General features: G+C 52.3%; 2 protein-coding genes across 2 annotated transcripts; one reads left to right on the top strand and one right to left on the bottom strand.

Moving 5' to 3' along the window:
* Window positions 1–816: 816 nt before the first annotated feature.
* On the bottom strand, window positions 817–7,462 carry LOC113147388 (metacaspase-1-like). The gene is made up of 10 exons (XM_026337784.1): window positions 7,217–7,462; window positions 5,997–6,200; window positions 5,566–5,729; window positions 4,702–5,033; window positions 4,151–4,350; window positions 3,461–3,625; window positions 2,417–2,595; window positions 1,733–1,868; window positions 1,191–1,279; window positions 817–985 (listed from the first exon to the last, which is right to left on the bottom strand). Exons 1-10 carry the CDS (start codon window positions 7,460–7,462, stop codon window positions 817–819), a joined length of 1,884 nt encoding a protein of 627 aa, XP_026193569.1.
* Window positions 7,463–8,704: 1,242 nt separating this feature from the next.
* LOC34623155 (RNA helicase aquarius) lies at window positions 8,705–23,118 on the top strand. Its single transcript, XM_026337783.1, is given in 15 exon segments — window positions 8,705–10,274; window positions 10,803–11,060; window positions 11,688–12,342; window positions 13,210–13,471; window positions 14,108–14,387; window positions 15,410–16,010; window positions 16,451–17,501; window positions 17,796–18,019; window positions 18,392–18,626; window positions 19,206–19,669; window positions 19,902–20,176; window positions 20,774–20,943; window positions 21,517–21,846; window positions 21,976–22,050; window positions 22,999–23,118. Coding segments are annotated over 15 exon segments (6,570 nt in total).
* Window positions 23,119–23,162: the final 44 nt, after the last annotated feature.

The raw sequence follows: 23,162 nt of genomic DNA, 5'->3' as shown, positions 1-23,162 counted from the left end.
GGAGGAGGCGATTGCAGAGCTAGCTGCTTGTTTGTTTGCTCACAGTGTTGCTAAAAGCACGCTGTTTGTTCGCTAGGCGCTGCGTTACCTAGGAGCTGCGAATGGGGCAGCTAACTGTAGCGGTAGTGTTTGCAGCTAGCTATGGGGGGGACGCAGTCACGCGCAGGTCAGCTCGCATAAACTGCCGAGCGCCAGTCCACCCCTCTGTCTAGCTAGCCAGCTAGCGCAGCTACCTAGTCCACTGGGATCGACAATGGAGCCGCGCGTCTGTGTAGCATGGAGGAGGCGAAGTTGCGGGTAGCATCTCCGCGTGTGTCTGCTGCTGCTAGAGGGTGCTAAGCACGAAGCAGCAGGCGGCCTTCCTCCTTCCGATCTTCCGCCAAGGCGCTTGCTCCTCCCGTTTCCTCAATCCCCTAAACAGAAGCACCAACAGCAGGTGTGGACGTAGACCAACAGCTGCATGCGGCCGAATGCGCGTCTCCACAAGAATAAGCAGCAGCAGGCTGGAGCGTTCCGCATAAATCTACAAATATGTATGTATACATACACGCATACATGCATGTGTAGAGTAAGAGCCCCTTTGGACACCCCTGCGAGCTTTAGGGGCAAAGGGTTGAGAGGACACATGCCTCAGCGAGGCGACAGTCTTAGCGACGTAGAACAGGGAAGCAATGTAACAACGGTATGCCAACACCGCGCTTCCTTTCAAATGGCCACACTTCCCCACACCCCCGTCTTTTCTCCCCGTCTTTTCTCCCCGTCTTCCCCCGAGCAGGAGGCGCTGCTGCGCTACGCCTGTTAGCACGGCAGCCTCACCTATCGGGGGTCAAGGATCTCTGCAAGGAGGAAGCCAGCCGCTAGGCCGCCTGCAGCTGCTAACATTCCTCCAGCAAGAGCGCTCTGCGTGTTGGTGGCAGGTGCCCGGCAACGCCTTCTGATACGCCTGCCAAGAAATTGGTTACTGTTTGGAATAGCAGCTGTTAGGCTGAGGGACAGGCAGGAGCAGCCGCAGATCCGGAGGGAGCACAGGTGCATGCAGCAGCGGCGTAAAATATCCGAATCCCCCCAAAAAATACACACTTAAACTAGCTAGCCACCACCAAAGACGACACGACAGCACCCACACACACGGCAGAGGCGCAACTGCTCAACTAGCAGCAAGCAAAGGAAGCCTGTCTCCGTGCATGCACCTGAAAGGTCTATTAAACTCGAACCGCTGTGAAGAAGTCAGCTGAGGCCTCTGCGACAAACCCCGCTGCATCATGGATTGTGACAGGGCCTAAGGGCAGGAGCAGCACGCACACAGAGCGAGACACCAATAAAGGCATACAGCAGCCTGCATGCGGCTGCTTCCTCCATCCTGCCGACAGCAGCAGCACATGCAACACGGAGCCATGCAGCAGCTTCTACACCGTAGAGGAGACGCTGCCCGCATCCCTCAGTGGACGGCAGGACAGAGAGCCTCATGCATGCGGTGCGGCTCTCGCAATAGCATCGCTACATGGCAGCAGCAAGAGCAGCATCTTTTACATAGCAACAGCAGCATCTTTTACATAGCAACAGCAGCATCTTTTACATAGCAACAGCAGCATCTTTTACATAGCAACAGCAGCATCTTTTACATAGCAACAGCAGCATCTTTCACATAGCGACTGCAGCATCTTTACACAGCAACAAGAGCATCTTTACACAGCAACGGGGGAACGCGTTTAGACAAGGGCTTGCGTCGGACATCCATAAGGGAAGGGTAGGAGTGAGAGAAGGGCATTTGCGTGAGAGCCGTAACGAAGGCAGTTGTCATAGCGCCGCCTGCTGCCCGTTGAATGCCCTCGCCACGCAGATCAGCCGACGTCTGAGAGTCTTCGCACCTTGAAGAAGCGCAGGAAAAGCAGAGACAGCGCGAGGCTGCTGCCACGCAAAACAATCCGTGAAGCGCAGCCCATTGGGGGCCGCCACACTACCGATGGATATACTAACTAAATACTACCAATAACCCCAGAAAGAGCCGCCGGCACGCCAAGCAAATATAAATAGAAAGCATCACTGTCACAGTCCGTATAGGCAGACAGAAGGCGAATCCAAAGCTGTTTTAAGCCACACACACACACACGCTGCATGCGAAGAGCGAAGAGGAAGCAACACTGGGTATACGGGGGGGCCCTTAGCGCGCGATTGCATGTACGCTGCTTGCGCCTTTGTGCGTCCCCCGATTCCCCCTCCCCCCTCTCCCTTATCAACTTCCCAAGCATGAGAGTCTGCCTGCATCACGGATTGCTCCCTGAGAAAGACGAAGATCTGCTTAGAAGGAAAACCTCCTACAGCTCGCACGCCTGGTCAGAGCAGCGGCTACGGTCATGAGAAGAGCCACAGCAACAGCAGCCAGGGCAGCAGCACCGCTTCAAAAAATCCTCTTTACCCGCTAAAGAGTTGAACATCCCCGATAACATAAAAGGGATTTGTTTCCTCCTTCCACTTGAGACTTGCTTGATTCCATATGAAGGAAAGGTCAAGCCCTGATCCTGAATGGCACGAATCCATGACGGCGGTTAAACGACAGCCGGACGGCAGCGGCTGCACGAGGTACTCGTGAAGCTTCTCACATCCACACACATACATACATACATATGCGCATTTTACACAAACACACATTTGCATCCGCATACCCATACAAACACATATATGTCCACACGCATTCACACATACACACAAGATACATATACATGCACACACAGATACACATACATACACACACAGATATATATACATAAACACAGATATATTTACATACACACAGATACACATACATACACACAGATATATATGTACACACAGATACACATACATACACGCAGATATATATACATACACACAGATGTACATATACATACACACAGATATATATATACATACACACAGATACACATACATATATACATACACACAGATATATATATACATACACACAGATACATATACATACACACAGATATATATACATACACACAGATATACGTACATACACATATCTGCACAGATACATAGCCACACAAATACAAATCCACACAAACACACATACCTATATATACACAGACACATATCCACATATACATATGTGTGGATATATAGATATATATATATATATATATATCCAAACAAGTACAGACAAACATGAAAGATACGCAAGCACCCGCACAAAGACATACAAACACATGTGGGAATGCATCTGGCCCCTGCTGAAGACCTCCAGGCTGTGACGCCCGTGGAGTATGACGGTAAAAAGACGCGCACAGAAGGCGAGACATATGCGGGGTGGTTCGAGACGCAAGAAAAACCTCCCAAAGGAGCACGTAGCAGCTCTCCCGGCTGCTGTGGCCAGAGGCCCTCCCATCTTCAAGTGCGCAGTGTGTGCATGCATTCGAAGGGGAGATTGCCGTCGTCGATTGGGGGGTCCCCTCACCACGTCGTCGACGATCTCGCCCTTCTGTTGGAAGTCAACGGGAAGGATTGTTTCATCAAAGCCGTCGCTCTCGATGCCACTGGGGTCTGGCCTTCTTGCACCATGCCCTGAATAGTGGAAGAATAGGGCATCTCCTGGTTGGCTTCCAGCAGTTAGCCAACTCATCGCCTGGGGAGCACATCCATCCGCAGCAACAATAACGCGGAAAACTATTCGCAAACGGAGAAAGAAAGAGCTGTACTGTGAGCAGCAGCAGCAGCGCCATCAGCACCACCAGCCGAAGCATCAGCGACGATCGGCGTCAAGGGAGCAGCTGCTGCTTTCGAGAAAGGCATCGCCATGAGTGCGCAGTCAGTACAAACATGCAAACGCCTACATACATGCATACGTACGGAAATGTCTGCAGACACCCTTCCTAATATGCATGCATCGATCGATGTATGCAAAAAGGGCTTCATTTTTTGTCAAAAGAGGAGCAGAGAGAGTGCAGAAGAAGGGAGGAGCGTCCAACGAGATGCAGCCACACAACAGGGCATCTTCGGGCAAACAAAGCACACGTTGAAGTTGATGGCACGCATTTAGGCGGCCGTACATAGCAGGCGAGCTGTCCATACAGCACGACGCACAGCCAGACTGGCGGGACTGGCACAGGCACAACAGCCAGCTGCCATAGCATCAGCGACAGAGCCTTACGGCAAGGATGTTGTGTCTTGTTGGTTTGTACAGAGGATCGCAGTTGTCATCTGTCAGCACCACCATCTCCGTAGGCCCCCCTCCAAAGCCGTACAAACCGCGCAAAAGCTGTTGCATGCGTTTCGCATCGTTGATGCAGCCCCTCAGTTGCGCTCTAGTTCCTATATAATTGATGCCGATAAGCAGGGCCTTGCGTCTCCCTTTAGGCCATCACAACACATACAAATAATATAGATACATATATATTTATACATGTGTATATACAGATATATATATATATATATACATATGTATACACATATGTATACACACACGTCCACGGCGAAGCCGTGCACTTAACAAGGCGCTTTCGACGTCGCCAGTGCTGCAGCACCTCCAGCCTAAGCTGCCTGCCCTGTAGGTAACTCAAAGGAGCTTCTCGAGGCGTATAACTGGCACTGCAAAGGCGTTCACGCCTCGCTCTCAAACGCCGCAGCTGCAGCCACTACCGATGCAGTCGAAACGGAGCATGAGGGGCAGCAGCTCGTGGGTGAGCTGTATGCGTCATTTACCTGGATGCGGCGGGAAGGGGGAAGGCTGGTGCAAGGCAGAGGCAGGCAGCAAGGCCGACTGCTGCTGTTGCTGCTGTGAGGGCGTTGGAGGCGCCATAGGAGGAGTCCACTGGGGGTACTGCGGGTGTGCCTGCGCTTGCGTATGTAGAACGCCTTCTGTGTAGGGGGCTGCTGCAGAATCGTGTGAGGCAGCGGCTGCAGCAGCTCCTGCTGCTGCTTCCTGCTGCTGCTGCTGCACCTCTTGCTGGTGACTCGCTGCCGCTGCAGCCACTTCCTGCCTCAAAAGCAAGTCTACGGCCTTCTCTCTGTCGCCCTCGCTTAGGCGAAGGGCCCTGTAGGAGCATGCAATTCAGCAGCAGCAGGAGCATGCCATTTGGCAGCAGCAGGAGCATGCAATTCAGCAGCAGCAGGAGCATGCCATTTAGCAGCAGCAGGAGCATGCAATTCAGCAGCAGCAGTAGCATGCAATTCATCAGCAGCACTAGCGCACAATTCAGCAGCATCATTACGCAATTTAACAGCAGCAGCATGCAATTCAGCAGCAGTAACATGCAATTTAACAGCAGCAGTAGCATGCAATTCATCAGCAGTAGCAGTACGCAATTCAGCAGCTGTAGCATGCAATTCAGCAGCAGTAGCAGTACGCAATTCAGCAGTAGCGTCATTGCGCAATGCAGCAGCAGCAGCACGCAATTCAGCAGCATCATTACGCAATTGAACAGCAGCAGCATGCAATTCAGCTGCAGCACAGCGGGCTGCGTGGAGGGAGCATGCATTTGTGCAGGCGGTATAGGAGACAAGACAGGCACAGCAGGACGGCTGTTTAAGAAGTCTAAGAAGCATTTTTTGCGACACAAGACGCACTCTTTGATCTCCTGAACGGTCAACCGAGGCAGAATAGAGTGTATGTACACCACATCTTCCGATTCGCCGTCGAAGTCTTGCCGCCTGCTGCTGGCGCTGTTGTGCGCTTGTTGTTGTTGCTGCTGCTGCTGTTGTTGTCGCTGTGCACTGTAGTACGCGGCCTGCTGCTGCGCATAGTACTGCTGCTGCTGCCCCTGGTAATACTGATGATGCGAGCTCAGTTGCGACTGCGGGAGCTGTTGAGGCAACGGCGAGGGGGAGGGGTATCCGGGGGAGAAGCCTTGCTGCCAAGGGTTGCCTTGCTGCGCGTATTGTGCATTCTGTGGCAAAGGGGGCCTGTAACACGCTTGCTGCTGCGGGAGAGGCTGCGGGGAGTAAGGCGATGGCTGGAGCTGCTGGTAAGGCTGCTGTTGGAAGACGAGGCTGTCTGCAGAGCTGTGGAAATCCTGTAGCGCCAAGTGATGCTCGTGCATCTGCTGCTCCCTCTGCTGCCTACTGATCTGGTGCTGCTGCTGCAGCTGCACGTGGAGCTGCTGCTGATAGGCTGCAGCGTCGAAGCGCTTGAGCTGAAGCTGCACACGTAGCTGCGCATGAGGTCCAAGGGCAGGGAGGGAGACAGAGGACGTCGTGACACCCTAAAATCAAGAAGCAGCACAAACCGCAAGGCGAGACAGCTAGCCAACTTGCAATGAGGCTCTTGCTCTAGAAAAAACACACGCGCAAGAATACTCCTGCTCGGCCTCACTTTCGCCAGCGCCCCTTTTCTAACCGTTCAGTAGAACCTCCTTTGCGCTATTTTTGCCGCTCTTAATGCTGTGGAGACAGGCTCCCTAAAATCCTTCTAGAACGCTGGCTTTGCTCCTTCTACCACGTCCGCGACGCTTTTTCGCCATCCTGCCTTGTTAGCCGCCTACTAATATACCCATACAAGTGTATGTATGTATGTAGGTGTAGGATCTTTCCTTCCTTCTTTCTCTCTCTCGCTCTCCTGCTGTATCATTCTCTCTTTCTTTCTGTATCTATCACTCTCATTCTCTCTTTCTTTCTGTATCCATCACTCTCTTTCTCTCCTTCTTTCTGTCTCTATCACTCTCTCTTTCTTTCTGTCTCTATCACTCTCTTTCTTGCTGTATCCATCACTCTCTTTCTCTCTTTTTTTCTGTCTCTATCTCTCTCTCTCTCCTGCTGTATCATTCCCTCTTTCTTTCTGTATCTATCACTCTCATTCTCTCTTTCTTTCTGTATCCATCACTCTCTTTCTCTCCTTCTTTCTGTCTCTATCACTCTCTCTTTCTTTCTGTATCCATCACTCTCTTTCTTGCTGTATCTATCACTCTCTTTTTTTCTGTATCTATCACTCTCTCTCTCTTTATTTATCTATCTATCACACACTCTCTCCCTTCCTGTATCATTCATTCCCCCCCTTCGCGGTCTAAGTACTCTGTCTCTTTTTCATTCCCTCTCTATCTCACTTTTTCATTTTTCCTCTCCCTACGTCTGTCTGTCGATGAATGTATGGTGGAGCAGCCTTTAGAAGTGCGCTGCCCTTCTCTCTCTCTCGCTCTCTCTCCCTCGCTCTCTCTCTACGGCTAGCCTGCGTATAGAGGCCTACCAAGTTTTCATTGGGTAGCACCAGCCAAGCCTCCGCTACCTGCGCATGCCGCAGCAAATGGCGCTTCCACACTCGCAGCAGCAGTCTGCTCCCATCCGTTTCGGGGTCATACGGCAACAAAAACTCCGCTTGTGTCTGCTGCTGCACCTGTTGCTGCGCCGAGACGCGCAGGAGAGGGCTTTTTTGCTTGTCTCCTCTCCAAAGGAACTTGATGTACAGCGGCTGCGGTGTCTCTACACCGCAGATATCCAGGATCTGCAAGCTCAGTCGCAGCCGATCCTCCATCTCGCCTTTGTCTTCGCGTACCCCGCTCACATTCGCATGCCTCCCGCCAAAAAAAATGCCGGTGTGTGGAGGCTCACCAGCTGCTGCAGAGCGGCTGCATGCGCCAAAAAGATGTAAACACGCAGGCTACGCGCTGCAACACGGCAGAAAGCGGCAGCTGTGCAAGCATCGGCTAACTGCGGCAGCGACTAGCGGCTTGCTGAGAAGGCCCTTCTCGAAGGCTTCCTCCCCCCCTGTGCCCCCGGGAGAACCGCTGAGTTAAAGCGGTGATCAAGGCGCAGTTTTCCGCGAAAAAGGTCTAAGAAAGAGTTCCGGAAAACCAGCGCTTTTTGAGAGGCCCCTTCCTGCAGGCGCGGGGTGTCTCGACAGCGGGCAGCTTGTCTCTCGCTCAGAGCTTGCTCATGCAGAGTGAGTACAGCTACGGTCATTCTTGAACTCAAAAGGCCCAAACCGTATGAGAAGAAAGCCCTTTTTTGAGTTGTGTTTTTTCCTAAAAGCTTTCTTCATAAAAAAAGCACCCTCGAGACAGGGGGGCCCCTACTAGGGGCTGTTGGGGGCCCTTCTCCTGTAGGCTCTGCATGAAGCAGCAGACCCTCGCTGCCGCTGCTGCTGCCGCTGCTGCTGCTGCTGCATGCAGCACGCGTGATCCAAGCAGCCTTTGCGTTCGCGCTCTAAAAGTTGCGACGTTTTGTCTATTTTCATGCCGTGTTTCTGTTTTTCCTGGGTTTCTTCTACTTGCCGTTGCCTCCCTGCGGCTGCGGTGATATCGCTTCCCCAGAAGGCCTCATGCTGCACGACGAGGCTGCAGCAGCTGCTGCTTTGTTTGCATGTAAAGTCTCATTGCGGCCGAGTTCTTCGTCCCCCCGCTTTCTATAGGGGGATCTCGTGGTTCACTGTCGCTCGCCTCTTCCTCTCCTTTTGCAGCCTCCCCCCTCCCTCTCTCCCTCCGTCTCCCCTTCCCCCCCGTCACGCTGCAGCATCAGATCTCTTCAGAAAGCGGCTGCCAGCGTGCATCGCCTGCTTCCTCGTCAGGGACCCTCTTCGCGTGGTGGCGCCATGGCGAGCCAAACAGCCTTTGTGCCTTCGTTCGAGAGCAGCAGCAGCGGGAGGGCTCATCATCAGCATCAGCCTCATCATCAGCATCACCAGCAGCCTCAGCAGCAGCAGCATCATCAGCCTCATCATGAGCCTCACCAGCAGCATCAGCCTCGTCAGCGTCAGGATCCTTCTCGGGGAGGAGGCATGCCTCGTGCGATCGATTCCTCTCGGAGCAGCAGCAGCACGAAGGCCACCCTCACCTTCTCCGAGCTGCAAAGTCACAGGCTAGTACAACTAGGTCGAAAAACATGGCTGCAACGGGAGGAGCCGCTGCATGCAGACGCGGGGGCTTACTTCGCAGCCGCAGCTGCAGAGAAGCAGAAGGCTGCAGCTGTCGCTGAAGGTCGCGTCAGAGCGCTCAAGAAAGCTCTGGATCAGAAACTTCCCCGGGAAGCCTCCGACCCCCAGCAGCAAAAGGAGCTCACGAGGCAGCAGCAGCAGCGAGCCTTAGAAGCTGCCGAGAAGCGAGCTGCCTCAGCGAGAGCAGCTGCAGCTGCTGCTGAGGCAGCTAAGGCTTCCTGGGAGGCTCACTGCGCGTCAGCAAGCCACTCGCAAGCAGATTTAGCGCAAGCTGGCGGAGAAAAGGGAGTAGCGGCCTTAGTAGCCGAGGTGTATGGACACCTCCGTCGGAGTGGGTTTGGCGGCTCTGCTCTGCAAGCTCTTGAGCACACGCATTACTTGGAAGCGTTTTTATGGCCTTCTTTCTGCAGCACGCCTCCTGCTGCGACAGCGAAGGGGCAAGAAGCCTCCGGTACAACTCAGCCAGCACATCTCCTGAGCATCTGCGCCTTGTTGCTTGGCTCGGGAGCTAGGGGGGGGGAGATGCTGCTGCCTCTGTACCGTCAGCCTCGGCAGCTACGCGCGTTGAGGCAAATAGCAGGGCCTGCCGTCGTGGCTGTAGGCGGCGCTCCACAGAAGGAGGAGAGGGAGGAGCAGCAGCAGCAGCAGCAGCAGCAGCAGCAGCGAGACTTGGCAGAAAAGGAGTCGGAGAAGAAAGAAGCCGCGAGCGATCTACCCGCCGACTTCTTTGCAGCCAAACTGAAGGCATTTTTCTACCGTCTCGCGATGCTCCTCGCCACTGCACAGCTACCCCCTCCGGCAAAGGCGCAGCAGAAGGGACAGACAGCACCAGTGGAAGAAGAAGAGCAGCAGCAGGAGCAAGAGAAAGAAGAAGGGAAGAGTGATGCTGAGCAGAACGGCAGCAACAGCCGTGGGAGCAACCTTGCGAGCGCGCTTTCCAGCCGCGAGGATGGTCAAGCGTACAGCAGTACAACGAAGACGCAGCTTTCCCTTGGTTCTTGCGTCATCTATTTGACACACGACGAACAACGCCTCCTGGTTTCCTTCTTCATCTCAGCTTTCTACGGCTTGGAGCATCCAGTTCTGCGACGCCTTTGTCTGTCGGTATGCGGTCCTTGCTGCTTCGCGCGACTGCCGCAGTCTGCGCTTCAGCAGCTGCTCGATAGCAGCGCCGCTGCTGCCCTCCTGTGGAAGCGAGCTCAGAAACGCTTGACGCCTTTGCAGCAAGCAGCAGCGGAGACAGCAGCAGCAGAAGAAGGAAGAGGAGGTAGAGCAGCAGACAGCACAGAAGGACGAGCCGAGGCAGCAGCAGGCGGAAGCACAAAGTCGCCACGCGACAGAGAGCATTTGCAACAAATACTCTTGGACAGAGATTTCATGTTTGTGCTTATGCGGAAATTCGTAGTCCTTTCAGGTAAGGCCCCTAGACGGAAAGATAGATTGATAGATAGACAGAGATAGAGAGAAACGAGAGAGAGACAGAGATAGAGAGAGCGAGAGATAGAGGTAGATAGAGAGAGAGACAGAGATAGAGAGAGCGAGAGATAGAGGTAGATAGAGAGAGAGACAGAGATAGAGAGAGCGAGAGATACAGATAGAGAGAGAGAGAGAGACAGAGATAGAGATAGATAGAGACAGAGATAGAGATAGATAGAGACAGAGATAGAGAGAAACGAGAGAGAGACAGACACACAGAGAGAGAGCAGCAACAGCAACAGCAGCAGCAGCAGCAGATGCTGCTGCTCCGTGCGTGTGTCTCTCTCTCTTTCTCTCTCTTTGAGGTCGCGATTCTCCGTCAGTGCACTCTTTGCAGCCGAGTTGGAGAAGCGGCTTTAGAGCAGGATAGCAGACACTGCAGCAGGGGTACCCTGGCTCTGCATGTGCATGCGTGTTGATTTGTTGAGTGTCTGTGTTTTCGTGCATGCATGCGTGGGGTGTGCAGAGGACGTAGCGGGATCCTTCAGTCAAGACGCAGTCCCCCTTCCCCTGGTGCTGCTGCTTGAGCGCATGCTGGAGTTTTTCGTGGATTTGCTGACGCAGCTACCCACACGGCGGTGTCTGCTGCCGCTGCTGCAGCAGCAGCAGCTCTCCGTTCGAGCCGAGCGCAGCGCTGCGGCTGCATGCAGTGAGGCTGGTGTCTTACGGCAGCTGCTGCAGCAGCTCTTCTTCTACGAGCGGTTCGAAATCGACGATGATACTGGTGTGTCTTGCTCCTGAGGCTCTTGCGAACGGCTGCTTGTCTCGATGAGAACAAAGCCACACCCCTCCACTGCTGCACTGACGCAGAAAATTCAAAGGAGGGAGGCGTGCTGCCTCCTTTCTGCTGCTTTTTCTTAGGCCCCTTCTTTGGGGCTTTCCGAGCTCTGCTCGCGATCTTTCTGTCTGTCTGCTATCTGCTTGCTTTCTGGCTGGTTTCTGTCCGCTTTTTCTCTGCTTCCTATCTGCTTTCTGGCTGCTTGCTTTCTGGCTGCTTGCTTTCTGCTTTCTGGCTGCTTGCTGCCTGCTTTTTCTCTGCCTGCTTGCTGTCTGCTTTTTCTCTGCCTGCTGTCTGCTTTTTCTCTGCTTGCTTTTTCTCTGCTTGCATTTTCTCTGCTTGCTGTCTGTCTGCTTTCTGTCTGCTTGCTTTTTCTCTGCTTGCTATCTGCTTTCTGGCTGCTTGCTTTTTCTCTGCTTTTTCTCTGCTTGCTGTCTGCTTTTTCTCTGCTTGCTGTCTGCTTTCTGTCTGCTTGCTTTATGTCTGCCATATGCTGTCTGCTTTTTCCGTATGGCTTGGCGTGCTTGTTTTTTGAAGCCGCGTGTCTTCGTTGTCTGCGTGTTTTGCGTTTAGGGCGGCCGCTGAGCGCAGCTGCATGTACAGCTCGGCATTATGATCGCGTTGAGGCTTTCCAGCGGCGCTGCTTTGAACTGGGGGGGGAGAACTGTAGTGGTAATGGTCGTAGTGGTCATAGCGGAGCAGCAGATGGCTCGAAAGCTCCGTTGGCGTGCGCAGCGCTGGCAGACGCTGCCCTCGAGCCTATATCATCAATTGATGACTGGAAGCGACTACAGGAGCTCCTGCAGCAGCAGGAGCTCTTGACACTGCTCGATCTGTGCGTCCACTTGCAGCTGCTGGATCCCCTGCAGCTGCCGGGCGTGCCGGAGCCGCAAGCCGTCGCAGCAGCAGCAGCAGCGGCAGCAGCAGCAGCAGGAGCGCAGCAGCTAGCGGCTGCTGCATGCGACAGTCGCAAACGCAGCAAGTCGTGGGTTCGACAGCACTTGGTAGCCGTTCTAGTGAGAGCGCTGCAGCGGCAGAAAGATCAACTGCAACAAATCAACAGTCAGCCTCTCTACCCAGATGAGCTCGAGCTCTGGGATGAAGTTCTCCTTCCGCAGCAGCAGCTGCACCACTCGCGTCAACTGCAGCAGGCACGAGCGCTTCCCAAACTCAACCTCCAATTTCTCACCGTCCACGACTATCTGCTGAGAAATTTCAAGCTCTTCAGGTGACAATTATATACATATATGTATGTGTATGTGTCTGTGTGTATGTGTATGTGTCTGTGTGTATGTGTATGTGTGTATGTATGTGTATGTGTGTATGTGTATGTGTCTGTGTGAATGCGTCTGTGTGTATGTGTATGTCTGTGTGTATGTATGTGTGAATGTATATGTATGTGTGTATGTGTGTGTATGTGTATGTATGTGTATGTGTGTGTATATACACATATTGGTTCTTAAGGCCTAGTTTAGTCCGATCACCCGCCGCATTTGCCTCCCCCACGCTGCCACACTACCATGCGAACGCTTAGGCACAACCCCCCTTTTTTCACAAATTAGGGAATCTGTATTTTGTAGGCTTACGCCCGTGTGCGTAGTGTCTACATATTACTTCCTCCATGTGTACCTGTAACAACGAGGTGGACAGACATGTTTCGCGGTACAGAAAACAAGGTCTTCGCTTGTCATGATATATGTACATCTATGTACATGTGCATCTTTTGTACGCATGCCTATGCATAAATAGGAATTTTTCTGCACAAATGTATTTCTATATGCATATGTGAATGTGGTTAGGTGTGTGCTTAAACTCGGAGTACGTATCTGCGCATGCTCGTGTTTGTGCATGTATTTCTGCCTAATTATATCTGTATATGCATGTATGTGTATTCGTCTAGGATCATATACGTATACGTTTATGCACATATATGTCTATAGATATTCATGTCTACGTCCATGTAGGTGTCTGCTGTGCATAGGTGTATGGATGTCATAGAGGTGTACGTATGTATTTGTATGCCATGTGTGTATATGTACAAGTATGTATGGTGTATGAACCTGCTTTCTGCGTGTGCTTCGTTCTGTTCTTTTAGGCTGGAGTCGCTGTATGAAATCAAGGAGGAGATTGAGGATGCTTTGTGGCGTTTAAAGCCACGTCGCCGACTAGCTGCTAGCGCTGTTGCGGCCGCTTATCCATCAGCATCTATGCCAGGGCAGCAGCAGCAGCAGCAAGAAGATCTCTTGCAGCTTGCGGATGCTGCAGATTACTTGGGAGGCGATACTGTGTTTGAGGGGTCTTGTAGAATGGCGTTGAAGCTCGAAAGGTTTACCGTAGTTGCAGTCCTTCCTCCAAGGGTAAATAAACATTTTTTTCTGGCTGTTTGCGTGTGCTTCTGTTGCCGCGGGAGTGCCTTTTGCTCGACTCTCTTTTCCTGCTTCTCATCACGCAAGTCAAATGCGCATAGTAGGCGGAGGAGGGCCGTGCGGGGTGTCTCTCAAAGAGTCTCTGAGGCTTTTTAGGAGGGGAAGGAAGGAAAGGAAGGCGGAGGATGGGGATTTTTGTGAAGGGTGTCTGTCTGTATGTGTCTGTATCTGTCTGTATCTGTCTGTCTGTATCTGTCTGTCCGTATCTGTCTGTCTGTCTGTCTGTATCTGTCTGTCTGTATCTGTCTGTATCTGTCTGTCTGTATCTGTCTGTCTGTCTCTGTCTGTCTGTATCTGTCTGTCTGTCTTTATCTGTCTGTCTGTATCTGTCTGTATCTGTCTGTCTGTATCTGTCTGTCTGTCTGTCTGTATCTGTCTGTCTGTATCTGTCTGTATCTGTCTGTCTGTATCTGTCTGTCTGTATCTGTCTGTATCTGTCTGTCTGTCTCTGTCTGTATCTGTCTGTATCTGTCTATGTGCCCTGTGTGGCCTGTCGGTTGGTGGCGCATGCAGTGAGGCGTGAATTTTTTTTGCGTTACTGTGGGGGTGTGGGGTGTTTGCATGCAGGTTGGCGAGCAGTTTCCGTCCGAGGTACAGGCAGAGCTGGTGTTTGATATTGCAGGATGCCCTCAGCAAGTGCGGAGGGAGTGGGACTGTTTGAGAGAACACGATGTTGTTTTCTGCTTGGCAATCGCTGCGCCTCTGAAGCCTCTCACGACTAATCCAGAAGGCCTTCCTCCTTCCCACGTGCGCGCTGGGTTTGGTATTTTGGCAGTGCGGGGAGCAGAAGTCATGGAATTGCTCGATCAAGAAGGTGTTTGCATTTCTGAACCAAGCCCAATTAAGCGTAAGACGCACAAACAGCTGCCTTGGGGTTCTTACGAATACGGAGGCTTCTAAGAGGGTTGCACGCCACCTCTTCTTTCCCCCTCTTCTCTTGGCTTCCCTCTCTTTTCGTGCCTTTCTAAAGCAGCAGCAATGGTAGCAGCAGCAGCATTGCGCCTTCAGAAGGATCTTCACAAAAATGGCCTTTCCGCAAGGAGCGCGTCTGAGGCCCTTTTCTGCAATTGTGCTGATATATATATATATATATTTATATATATCTACATTACCTCTATATATATTTAAACGTCTGTTTCTTTATGTCGCCATGTTTACATGTATGCGCATGTATGTGTGTTGATACGTAGCACATACGTATATGTGTATCGATTAATGCATGCGGTTCCTGCTTTCTCTCTAGCTGTATTTATACATATATATAGGTATGTATATATATATATATATATTCACTAGATCCATCCGCACATGGCTACTTATTGGGCCTTTCGTATTATAAATGGCGATATCCAGGCAGCCAGCCTACCGTCTCTCGGAGAGGGGGCGTGTGTGTTTGCTGTGTATCAGTCTGTCTGTCTGTCTGTCTGTGTTGCTGTGCTTCGGATGCGGGTGCCTTGCTGCGATGTGGCTCGTTGCGCTTGTGGTTAGTGATTTATACGTGTGTGTGTATGTGGATGATTGTGGTGTGTGTATTCGTGTCTGTATTTGTGTGTGTGTGTGTTTATGTGTGTATTATTTGTGTCTGTGTATTTGTGTATGTATGTGTGTGTATTATTCGTGTGTGTATTTGCATGTATATGTGTGTATTTCTGTGTATTATTTGTGTCTGTGTATTTGTATGTGTGTCTGTATTTGTGTGTATTTCTATGTGTATTATTTGTGTATATGTGTATTATTTGTGTCTGTGTTTGTGTATATGTGTACGATTTGTGTGTATGTGCATTATTAGTGTGTGTTTCTGTGTGTATTGTTTGTGTATACGTGTATTATTTGTGTTTGTATGTGTGTGTGTACGACACTGTGTTGCAGCGCACAAGCCGGTTGGCACTCTGCGGACGTTGCGCGTGCTGCTGGACAGCTGTGCATACAGCCGAGATTTGCAGCAGTTGAAGGAAGGCGGGATTGTCGACTTTCACGCGCAGATGAATGTGTTGTTGCGTCGAAGTGCTCGGCAGAATAATTTCAAGGCCGTCCTCGCCACAATTAAAAGCTTGATGAACAACCCTGAAGACGTTGTGGTTCCTCCTTGGGTGCACGATCTCTTCTTAGGCTACGGCGACCCCAAGGGCTGTACGTACACCCGGATGGCGAGCCGTCTGCCCTCTCTGGATCTCAGAGACACGTTTCTGGATGTAGCGCACATGAAGGAGGCCTTCCCGCTAGCTGAGAGCCTCGAGCTTCCGCACGAAGAGACAGCCGCTGCTTCGCAGCGCTCTCAGCAACAGGGATACCACAGGCTGCACTTCACGCGACCAAAGCAGCAGGAGGCGGAGAAAGCAGCAGAGGGCTTCGATGCCTTGGGGGAGGTTGATGCGCTAGACGCAACAAGGGAACGAATCCGCTTCGAAAGCTACACGCTTCCCAGCTATGGTCCATATCCCGAATGCGAACGGAAGCGCAATCGTATCAGGTGCTTTTCATTCAAAAATCCACCTTTTAAACACGTGCAACCTTGCGTGCGTGGTGGCACGAAATTGCTGGAAACAACAGTCAGAGTCGAACCGATGCCAGAACCGCACGCGGTTTACATCCATACATGCATACATGCACAGTGGATGTATACATACATATGCGTACAGTGGATGTATACATACGTATGCGTACAGTGGATGTATACATACCTACATCCATACATACAGTGGATGTATACATCCATATGTACAGTGGATGAATACATCCATACATACATATATGTGTGTATGTATAAATGCGTGTGCGAACATGCATATGGGGGTGGCTTGTTGCGCATTTTTTTTCTACTTTTTGGTGGGTTGTTACGAGGGGTCCTGCGGGTTCGAATCAGCCAGAGGTGCTCTTGCGCTCAATTGTGTGGTATTTCTTTTTCTCTAGGTTTACGCCAACGCAAGTGCGCGCTCTGATATCAGGCTTGCAGCCAGGCTTGACTGTCGTGTTAGGACCCCCTGGCAGCGGCAAGACGGATACGGCGGCTCAGTTGGCATATCTGCTGTATCACGCAAATCCTAACGAGAAGACGCTGCTTGTTGCGCATTCGAATGCGGCTTTGAACGACCTTTTCCGAAAGGTAGCTGCCCTTGACGTCGACGAAACACGCCTGCTGAGGCTGGGGAGAGGGTCGTTGGACCTGCAGCAGCAGCAGGAAGTCTGGCAGCAGCAGCAGCAGCAGCAGCAGCGGGAGGACCTTTTGCTCCCTCTTGAGGGGTGTGACGATGTGGAAGACTTCTCCTTCTCGAAACATGGACGCGTAAACAAAGTGCTTGAGCGGAGGAAGCAGCTGCTGCAGCGAGTTGGCCGTCTAGGGGAGTGCGTCGAGAAGGAGCTTGCAGCAGCAGCTGCTGCTGCAGCTGCAGCAGCAACTGCCAAGGGGGCAGCCGCAGCTGCAGCGGCGACTTGTGTGTCGGTTGGGGACGTCAGCTCCAGCTGCGAAGCGGCTCTGCAGTTCTTTAAATACCACATCCAGTTCAGAACTGAGCGATACTTTGCCGCGCTGAACACCATCCGCAATCTCAAGCAGCAGCAGCAGCAGTTGCCTGAAGGGGAGGAGGACGAAGAATTTCGCAGAAAGGTGGAAGCGGCAATCGAGAGGTACGAGCAAGAGAGGGGGAGTCGAATCTTCGTCATGCTGCCCGTCAGCCTGAGACGCACAGCCTCCGAAAACAACAGTGACACCACGCAGCATCAGCACGAGCTAGCTGCAAAGAAACGGCCAGCAAGCGATCCGCCATCAAAAGCTAGCGGGAAAAAACGCAGGCAGGAAGCTGCGGCATCTGATCCGCAGCAGCAGCCGCAAGAAGAAGAAGAAGAAGAAGAAGAAGAAGAAGAAGAAGAAGAAGAAGAAGACGAAGAAGAAGAAGAAGCCGGGCAGCAGAGTCAACAGGAGCACCTTACAGCCGAAGAATCTCACTTTACTGTAGACGCGGCAGTAAGTTTTTCTTTTGACGAGGGATCCCTCCCTTGTAAACCTGTAGAGAGTTCTTGAACGCCGTCTTCTTGCTTGCTGCATAACACCTCCATATGCTTGATATCGTCTGTCTATCCCCCCTGCACGCTGCAAAGACTTGTGCGAACTCCTCACGTCACAGAGAGGCAGAATAATGGCGAAGCGGCAAGCAACAATGCAGCGATTTCCAGGAGCTGCATCGACTGCTGCACCCTCTCCAGTCGGCTTCAAAGTCTGCTGCTGCTGCTGCTGCTGCAATTTTCGCGTTTGCTGCAGACCGCGCATTTCAAGTACAGCCGAAGCCTCGAAGAGCTGCTGTTTCCGTTCACAGCCTTCTTTGCGGATGCCCCTCAGCCGCTTTTCCCAGGAGGAGCAGAGGCAGATGCTGCAGTTGCTTCAAGCTGCATTCGCTACTTAGAACAAATGCAGCACGAGCTGCAAGACTATAGGGCTTTTGAACTCCTTCGCACGGCGGGGGACAGAGCAGACTTTCTACTGACGTAAGCGCGCAGCGGAGGAAAACTTATGCCGCTGACAGCCTTCTCAGGCGCTGCATGCCTCCCTCTGAGTCGCAAACAAGCGAACAGAATCTCCTCGAATCATAGCCTCTACTCCTGTCTCTCTCTCTCGGTGCATCGCGTACATGTATGTACATATACCGCTGCTCTACGTATACTACATGCCGCTATATACATATGTATACATATCACGCTATATACATATGTGCATATACCACTCTATATATGCATGTATTATGTATCACTGTGTATATATATATATATACACCTGTGTCGTTCTCTCTATATCTACATATGGCTACCGCTGAATGCCGCTGCATCTTCTCTGTTTCTGTCTCTCCAATTGCTGCGCAGGACGCATGCGCGCATGGTAGCCATGACATGCACGCATGCCGCCATTACACGGGATCGCTTGGTGGATTTGGGGTTCACTTTTGACTCGCTCCTGGTGGAGGAAGCGGCTCAAATCCTTGAGGTCGAGACATTTATTCCCATGCTTCTGCAGAAAGCCAGGGAGAAGACGTCTCGCCTGAAGCGCATCATTCTGATCGGAGATAACCACCAGTTGCCCCCCATTGTTAAACACATGGTGAGCCTCCTTGCCTTGCAGATCTGCCGTTGCGGTTCACTTCTAAGGGATTTTTGGAGACACCTCCTGCTTTGAACAGCCACCATCTGCCGTAGGAGCTGCCACAGAGAGGAGACCACGCTAGCTGCGCCTCTAGAAATTGCGAGTTTGGCAGCTGCAAAGGGAGCAGGAGAGAAGCGGGGGAGAGACAGAGAAAAATAAGTGGCTGTCGTGTATAAAAGTAGGAAGGATGTCTTTTCTTTGTGCATACCCATGTGTTTGTGTATGTGTATGTATGTGTATGTGTATGTATGTGTATGCGCATGTATGTATGTGTATGTATGTGTATGTATGTGTATGTATGAATGTGTGTATGTGTATGTATGTGTATGTGTATGTATGTGTATGTATGAATGTGTGTATGTGTATGCGTATGTATGTGAGTTTGTACGTGGTTGTTTATTGATGTATGTATGTATGAAAGTGTGTGCTCCCGCTGTGCATCCCTCTATGTATGTATATACATGTATATGCATGTACATACATACATCTCTCTCTCTGCATGTGTATGTGCGTTTGGATGCGCGTAACTGCGCGCAGACGTTGCAGCAGTTTTCGCATTTGGATCAGTCGTTGTATGAGCGTTTTGTGCGGCTGGGGGTGCCTTGCATAATGTTGGATCGTCAAGGACGAGCAAGACCTTCTTTGGGTTCTCTTTATAGCTGGCGGTATGCGCGTCTGGAGAATCTGCCGCTCGTAGAACAAGCTCCTCTTTTTGCAGCTCCCAATCCAGGATTAGGCTGTGTAGCGCAGTTTGTGGATGTGTCGGACTATAAGGGGCGGGGGGAGAGCTGTCCTTTACCTCACTTTTACCAAAACTTGGGGGAGGCGGAGTACATCGTTGCAGTGTACATGCACATGCGGCTTCTCGGCTACCCCCGCGAGCGCATCGCCATCTTGACTACTTACAACGGGCAACTCGCGCTCTTGCAAGACGTCCTGCAACAGAAATGCGCGTGGAATCCTGCTATCGGCATGCCCAGAGCTGTTGCCACTGTAGACAAGTATCAAGGTTTGCAAAGCGACTGTAAGAAGAAGAAAAAGAGACAATACAACACCACCAACCGTTGCCTGCGCTGCGCGCATCGCTTCCCGAAAAATTCCCAAAAAGAATTAGGCCTCGTTTCTCCCTCTTTTCTTTCTCTACCATCACCACCCTGCCTCTGACCTTCACAGACTGTCGCTGCAAGCCTCGCGACTCTGATCAGCGTCTTCCCTTCGCCACGCTGTTCACAGCTGCATGTGCCTAGCCGTCCGTCCGCGTCGCATATGCAGTCGCATGCTTTTCCCTCTTGAAACCACCACAGTGCAGAGTGGCGTCCTTCGCATGCACTACTTCTGCCTCTCGCTTTGTCTCTGCATGCGCTGACCTTTCCTATGTCTCGCTGGTGTCTCTTGCGGTGCGCCTCCTGCCTGCGCAGACGTCCTCTTGTCTCTTGTTCGTACAAATCGCGTTGGTCATTTGAGAGACATTCGGAGGCTCATCGTTGCCGTCAGCCGCGCGAGGCTTGGTGAGAAACAAAGAGCGGGAAAAAGCTGCTCCTGCTGCCGCAATGCGGTGCTGCTCCCTCCCTCTTGTGCAGCTGCCGTGGGGATCGCCTTCGGACAGTTCCCCAGCCTGAGTCGTTCTTCCTACGCCTACGCGAAAACAGCTCTACTTGCACCAACTCAGCTATGCGCGTCTCATTCTAGAAGGCTTAACAGGCCCTCTCACGTCCTCTCACACACATACACACACCCCCACCGCCTTCCCCCCGCTGCTGCTGCAGATAACTCTATCGCGTTCTTCCTCGCACACACATGATATATACATACATACATGCACCAATATATCGAAGATGCCGTTTTTCTTTTTCCGTTGCCTCTGCAGCTGCCTGCTTTCTTTCGTGTAAAGCCCTTTAGCCGCTGTCAGTGCGCGTAGAGCTTCTAGAGATAGAGAGAGCTCCGTGCTTTGGCTGCAGTGCAGTCTTCTGTCTGTCTCCGATGATCTCTTCTCTTCTTCGGCTTGTTCATGCGTGTGTTGCGTGCTGGTTTATGGGTAGCTTAGATCGATATCGATCTCGCTCTTATCGCTGTTTGTCCTTGTGCGCCGCTTGCTGTCTGTGTAGGCCTGTACATCTTTGGGCGTTGGTCGCTTTTCAGCAACTGTGTAGAATTGCTGCCTGTCTTCCACCAACTAGCGCGAAACCCCATACACCTAGCGCTTCATCTGGACGAAACGGATTTCAGAGAAACCTTAACGCGCCACACGGAGGCGCTCGCTTCTCGCAAGGACCCCGTAAGCCCTTCCTGCAGCTTTTTAGCGTCGTTCTTGTGGTGTGCAGATGATGATCGTCCTCCCGTCTCCCACCGAAATCCCCCTCCTCCTCGGCGAAAGAACCAGGCTTTCCTCGCTTTCCACGCAGCTCAGCGTTTAGTCTGCTTTGGCGTCCTCTCGTGGCTGCCTGCACTTCGCACCGCGCGGCTAGAGAGAGAGAAAGGCTGCCTTCGGTGTTTGCGTGATTTTATCGCCTCTCCTCTTCCGTAGTAGTAGTAATGGTGGTAGTAGTAGTAGCAGCAGCAGTAGTAGTAGTAGCAGCAGTAGTAGTAGTAGTAGCAGCAGTAGTAGTACCAGCCATCCTCGCTTCGCTGTCGTGCTTTCCCCGTTGCTTTCCGCTATGCCGCGTTGGTCTAAGAGTGCGCTCACGGGGGCCCCGTGTGTGCATGCTCTTTTTTTGCAATTTTGTGCTGCGCCTTTGCAGTGGTTGCGTGGGTTTGCTGTTTTTTGAATTTTGTGCTATTACTTGCATGGGCGTGCTATTTTTTGCAATTTTTTGCATGTGTGTTACGCGCTTTATGCTGCGCTGTCCAGCCACCGTCCCGCGGGCCGCTCACGTACATCCGCGGCGTTGAGGAGATGCAGCAGCTCGTGCAGCAGCATGCAGCCCGTCGCGTCGCCGCGCTAAAGGAGCAGCTGCTCCAGCAGCAGCAGCAGCAGCAGCAGCAGCAGCAGCTGGAACTGGCAGTCGAAGCAGAAGCAGCGCGACTTGCCGCTCTGGAGCCTGAAGAGCCGCGTGGGCCCTTACCCAGCCTAAGGGGGCAGTTTGGCAGTCAAGTGCCGCCTCCGCAGCCTCTGCCTGAAGAACTGGCGAGTCTGCCGTTGCCTGTGGATGCCACGGAAGTGGCAGCGACGGCTGCAGAAGCTGCCGTGGCACAAGGAGGGGGCCCCTCCTCTTGCTCGAGAGCAACCTCCGCGTCAGCAGAAGGGGAGGCAGTGGAAGAGAGACACGCCTTGGCAGCGGCCCCCTCTGCGCCTGGGGGTGTTGCGCAGTCTCCTTTGGTGGTTTCTGCAGAGACGGAGTTGGCAGGAGACGGCGACTCCGATGTCGCTGCTGGTGCCGCAGAGGCCTCCTCCAGCTGCCATCTCGAGGCAGCGCGGGGAGGCGCGGCGGAGAGGAGCAGGTGAGGCGGGAGCTCAGACGGCAAATCAAGGAGAAGGGGCACTGGCGAGCCATGCGGATGCTGTGATGGCAACGTTCAGTAAGGATGCCACAGGGGCCCCTAAAGGCCTCTGAGAGAGGCAGCTACACTTGAGGGGCGGGGGAGTTCGGCAGCAGAACGACGCTTGCATGCAGCAGCGCTTGCATGCAGCAGCGCTTGCGTTAACGTGAGACTGGACGGGGAGCAGGCGGAGGAGGGGGAATGGCAGGGGGAGGGGGAGGGAGGCGGTTAAGATAGAGTTGGCTGGTTACTGGAACTGCGGAGGAACATCCGAGTTCTCGAATAAAAATACCCCCAAAAATCCATACACATGTGCAGAGAACTTGTGGATGTGCATGTATGTATTGGTGTATCTGTGTATGGGTGTATTGGTGTTTTGTGCGGCCGAAGAATGCACCACTCTCCACAATGCAATACCTACATTCATACCCTTTCAGCACTTTAAAATGAGGTTTGGATGCTCACGTACAAGCGGCGGAAGTAGGATGACGCCTTGTTATTCCTTCACCAAGGCCCCTCCCCTTACGGTGTTTCCCTCAGTCTACTGGTGCTCCCTTCCCCTTCCTTTTGCAATATTACTCTACTTTTAGGCGTAGCCACTCTTTATTAGCCCTCAGGCGCCTCTAGCCGCGCTCAACGGGGGTCGCACAGCAGCTGCCAGGTGTAGAGCTTGGGAAAGGCGCACAAACAGGGGAAGGCGTAGCGTGGCGATTAAGAGCAAGCTCCAGCGAAATATTGAACAGACAAGTTAGGTAGGACAAAGCAGGCCTGTCTTTTCCCACAAGCCCCATCCCGTTCGTCGCTTGCTGTACAAAAATGTCTCTTTTCCCGCGGACGAAAAGCCTCTCTTTAGGGGAGCGAACATGCAGACGTGGAGAATGCGCGGGAAATCCCACGTTCGCGGAGTCCCCTTCTGGCCGTTGGGGGCATTAAAGCGGCAACAGCATGCAGTGTTCATGCATTTTCAACATGAAACGCTGACTGGCAGCCTGCCAGTCAGCGTTTCATGTCTTATAG

Source organism: Cyclospora cayetanensis, unplaced genomic scaffold, assembly GCF_002999335.1.
Source record: "Cyclospora cayetanensis isolate NF1_C8 unplaced genomic scaffold, CcayRef3 CcayRef3_contig_20, whole genome shotgun sequence".
NCBI classification, from domain to species: Eukaryota; Apicomplexa; class Conoidasida; order Eucoccidiorida; family Eimeriidae; genus Cyclospora; species Cyclospora cayetanensis.
Note: the sequence above shows the minus strand (reverse complement) of the source record. Positions and strands in the feature narration are given on the sequence as shown.

Bases quoted from the DNA above. Each gene is read 5' to 3' on its own strand.
- LOC113147388 (XM_026337784.1), bottom strand. From the start codon at position 7,462: ATGGAGGATCGGCTGCGACTGAGCTTGCAGATCCTGGATATCTGCGGT. The intron at 2,596-3,460 runs GTGGTGAGGGGA...TGTGGATGTGAG, and splicing joins AGGGCGAGATCGTCGACGAC to AAGCTTCACGAGTACCTCGT. The intron at 1,869-2,416 runs GTAAAGAGGATT...CGCTTCTTCAAG, and splicing joins GATGTTCAACTCTTTAGCGG to GTGCGAAGACTCTCAGACGT.